The sequence below is a fragment of the Musca vetustissima genome, unplaced genomic scaffold, assembly GCF_032173495.1.
Source record: "Musca vetustissima isolate MV318-11 ecotype Yass unplaced genomic scaffold, APGP_CSIRO_Mvet_v1 utg337605, whole genome shotgun sequence".
Lineage (NCBI taxonomy): Eukaryota > Metazoa > Arthropoda > Insecta > Diptera > Muscidae > Musca > Musca vetustissima.
The window spans coordinates 6,143-10,991 of NW_026889188.1; the positions used below are offsets into that span (position 1 = coordinate 6,143).

A 4,849-nucleotide genomic window follows, 5' to 3' on the forward strand; every position below is an offset into this window, starting at 1 on the left:
ATGCACAACGACATAATACCCTGTACCAAAGTGTGTACGAAGGATATAAAAAGGGGTTATATGGGGACTCGTATTTAAAACATCGCGAATTTGGTGGTACCGTTATATGGGAGTTTCGACCAATATTGATCATTTTTGGCAGGAAGATATGAAACCCAATTATAACATTCAAGCAAACGGCATACAATTACCGAAAAAGTGGTGAGACTTACAGGAGGCTACAATATATGTTTCACTCCATCTTAGCACGTAATAACGAACGACCATGTATTGTTTTGTTCACAGTTCATTTTTCACAACAATCGACCTGAATTGTCATAAATTTAATTGTGGCAGACTTGTTCTAAGAAGAAACGGCCAGTGTTCCACATTGCGTAAATTGAAAATGCGAGATCCTCATACGACGTCACATTTGACAAACCATGGATCTATGAAATCGAAACAAAAGAGCAATTGTATTTTACGAAAGTTGTTCTGAAATAGGTACTTCGAAGCAAATTGTCGCTTGCTTCTTTGGCAAATCTAATTATGCGGCAACTGTGGCAACGCTTGAGAAACGTAGGACGGTCAATTTCGAGTGGTGCACCACAAATTGTTTGCTGAAATCTTGACAAAAATTCGAAACACGAACATTCTAGCGCTCAAACCAGCGGCTTTTGACCAGCCATAATATAGAAATGATGGGCAATTAAAAAAAAAAAAAAAAAAAAAAACAGCAAAAAAACAGCAAAATATTTTTTTACAACGAGCATAAATCTGAAATTGTTTCATCGATACTTTTCGAGAAATCCTTCTGTCGAAAAATAATGGATTTCTTTTTCCCCAATCTAATATTAACGTTTCAACTTCAGATCCATTTTGGTATTATATTGTTTTAGACAGTTATCTTCCTCGGTATGTGAGTTGCCCATATTCGACGGACCCATCTGGCAACGCTATAACTTTTGACAGAGATGTCACATCGCTTAATGACATACCGCGTTTGAAGCGTCAGTCCAAGCAGATTTTTACCATGAACCAATACACGCCACGCGAGCGCTCTGAAATAGTTGAAATTTACATTCAACAGAAGAAATCAATTGTGAAAACTCAACGTGCTTTTAAAACATTAAAAAATGTGAGAAGTGCGCCTTCTAAGAACACCATTAAGCGTTTATACGAAAATTTTTCGACTTTTCGACGGCTCTTTCTAATCCGAAGAGGCCATATAAAAGTCGACCAAGGCGATCGGCCGAGAATATCGCTGCCGTACGAGCCAGTGTTGAGAGGTCCACAAGAACATCCCAAAAACGCCGTTCTCAGCAGTTGGGCATGGCTCGGTCCACTTTACAGCGGATTATTCGCATTGATTTGCATTTGTTCCCGCACAACATTCAATTGACGCAAAGAATGTTGCCTGCAGACAAGCCTCGTCGATTGGAATGGGCATCGAAATGGCCGAAGATGACGAGCAATTTTGGAACAAAATTATCATGTCCGATGAAGCCCATTTCACATTGAATGGGACCGTAAATAAGCAAAATTGCCGTTTTTACGCCACTGAAAATCCTCAGGAGATTCAGGAAGTGCCTTTTCATGACGAAAAAGTCATAGTTTGGTGCGAGTTAGTGCGAAATCATTGGGCCGTTTTTCTTCAAAAATGAAAATGGCCATCAATCAGGAGCGTTATAGCGACATGATGACCAATTTTGTGATGCCAATTATTCGTCGAAAGCGTACGAGGCAGTTCTGGTTTCAACAAGACGGCACTCCACCCCACACAAGTCGCATAACAATCGATTTTTTAAAGAATTAGTTTCCGGGCCGTTTGATGGCGAAAAGTGGTGATTTGGACTGGCCACCGCGTTCGCCCGATTTGACGCCTCCTGACTTCTTCTTATGGGGATATTTGAAGTCAAAGGCTTACGTTAACAAGCCAAGGACCCTAGAAAAGCTCAAGGAAGAAATAGCCGCTATTCCGGCCGAAATGTTGGCAAAAACGATGGAAAATGCAGCAAAAAGGGCACAATACGTCATCAACGCCAGAGGCGGCCAAAAAATTGATGTAAACTAATATACTTGGAACAAATTAAATGATTAAGCGCCAATTTTTTTTTTCTTTAATTAAAAAAAAAACATGTGTCCGTCGAATATGGGCAACCCTGTACATATAAATTATTCTAAAGAGGATATTATATACATTAATGTATGTTCAAAGAAAATTTAATAAAACGGTGTATTAAAATAAAATTAATGATTTCATTTATACAGAACTAGCTGGACCCGTGGCGCTTCGCTGCACATACTAAAGTTATCAACGTTAAAGTTGAATAGCCACCTATATGCAGCTACTTGGTTTTTATATGCCCTCATTAACACTACAGATAATGACACTTAATATAATAACTAACTATTTTGCACATCTTATGATTGATCACAATCCGACTTTTAACGTGTCTTCCGAATGACCAAAAAATGTATAATGAAAATACACACTATTTCTTTCAATATTTTTGTTTTGTTTTTTTTATCACAAACTGACAAAAATTAAAAATTATAAAGCCAATATATGTACATATGTATAATAGAAAAAATATGTGAAATATAAAATAAAAAAAATAAATATTTTTTAGGTTTGGATTTATTGAGTATATTTTTCTTAATTCGTTAATTTCTAGCTTATAACAAACTATCAAATACGTTAAATACATTTGTTAATAATTTTCTTAATACTAATATTATTATCTTAATTATTATTCTAATGCTTTTGGATAGACGATGTTTTTAGTTTTTCCGTCAGGAGCATAAATAAAAAGATTTGATGGATTTCCCACTCGGGAGCATGCGACATAAAGCTGACCATGTGAGAAACACGGATTTTCTAAATTTAATCCACAGACTTTAAGAGATTGACCTTGCGACTTATTAATTGTCATTGCAAAGGCTAATCGAACAGGAAACTGTAAACGTTTAAAGTTAAATGGAAGTTCGGAAGTTATCATTGGAATTCGTGGTAGCATTACGTTTTCGCCTTTATATTTTCCAGTTATGATAGTCGCTTCGATTATGTTATTGTGTAATTTTTTCACAGCAAGTCGAGTTCCATTGCATAGCTTTGGAGGATCAATGTTTCGCAATAAAACGATAGGTACACCAATTTTCAATTGAAGCACATGTGGTGGAAAACCTGGAAGATCGAGTGAATTTAGGAATTCAATTGGATAATTGACGACATCATTTTCCTCCATTACGGTATCGATGGAATTATATGTTTTTATACTTCCACCGATTCTATTCAGGATAATGTTGTTTATATAGTTAACGTCAACATTTTTAGCAGCCAATAATGCACGTTCACATAACCATTGCGTATTTTTGAAATTGCGGTCAATATTTGGAAATATGGAAATAATAAGATCTTCAATAGATTGTGTCATTTTACAAAAGTCGGGCGGAAATGTAATGCAATTTGTTGCGGGATTGACTGGCATTTTTCCATTTCCTAAATCTAGTAATTGATTAGAAAATTGTAAAGCTGATGTATCGTTTTGAAGAGCTACACGCATATTTGTAGTTAATTTAAGCGTTTTAACATGACTCCAAAGGAAAGAAGATTTTAAACATGCATTCAGCTCATCCGCTGGTGTTGAACCCGGAATGACAGGTAGAGTTTGACGAAAATCTCCAGCTAGTAGAATAAGAGCACCTCCAAATAAATTGGTGTTGTTCCGCAAATCTTGTAAAGTGCGGTTGAGGGCTTCTAAAGATTTTTTATGTGCCATGGTACATTCATCCCATACTATGATTTTGCACGTTTGTAAAACTTTACCCATTGATGAATTCTTTCTGATGTTGCATGTGTAATCCTCAGAAAATTGCCATTTTAATGGTAATTTCAGTGCAGAGTGTGCAGTTCTGCCACCATCCAAAAGTGTTGCGGCGATTCCTGAAGATGCAATAGCTAACGCAATATTACCTTGAGACCGGACGCTGGCTAAGATCAGTGAAATTAGAAATGTCTTTCCTGTTCCACCGGGTGCATCTATGAAATGTAAACCACCGGTTTGGTTTATTATAGCATCCATTACATAATCGTATATATTTTTTTGTTCAGGTTGCAACTTTGGCAGATTTTCTCCCAGGTAAATTTCCAATTCTTGTGGATGGTAATCGGTTTCTCGAACTAAATCTCTTTCATATGGATCACTAATAGGACGAATTGGGGCGACCATTCCAACTTCAATGAGAAGTTTATTTTTAATTTCCATACATCTGTCTTCTAGTAAAATTAAACATTCATTAAAAATTGTATCCGAAAATTCTAGTGCTGGATCATTATTATCTGCTCTATGTTGATGCAATATATCTTCCGCCATATCCTCCTTGAATTTATCCCAAAGTAGTTTCGGATTAGATGGTGAGCAAGTAACCAATATAATTGCAAATAATGCTCTTATTTGGCGTGGATGCCTTGTAGCCGAAGCTTCCGCAAGTGTCGTTTCCCAATGATCGTCGTTTTCCAGCAATTGCAATTTTTGACACGCCTCACGATACGTTGCACATATTTGGCCATCCACTGTGCGCAAATTTTCAAATGATGTTGGTCCACGAACGTTTATTAAAAGCATTCTTAAATAGAAGCATTCTGCATTCTGAGGATGAACCGTATATATCCTACCCAAAGCATCTGTGGAATAAAGATTTTCCCATCCTTCAACTGCTTTTCCTTGTTTACGGCGTTGGAATTTTTTTAATGATGCGTTCCAAGTAAAGTATGTTGGGACTTCACCATAAAGCAAAGTTTTGGCAAACAAATCATTTCTACATAAATCGAAAAATGATGTTAATGTTGTACTTGGTGGTGATAAGG

General features: G+C 36.5%; 1 protein-coding gene across 1 annotated transcript; it reads right to left on the reverse strand.

Moving 5' to 3' along the window:
- Positions 1-3,002: 3,002 nt before the first annotated feature.
- LOC133336895 (ATP-dependent DNA helicase pif1-like) lies at positions 3,003-4,607 on the reverse strand (the record flags this gene model as incomplete). Its single annotated transcript, XM_061545167.1, has 1 exon — positions 3,003-4,607. A coding segment is annotated over exon 1 (1,605 nt), but the record flags the coding sequence as incomplete, so codon positions are not given.
- Positions 4,608-4,849: the final 242 nt, after the last annotated feature.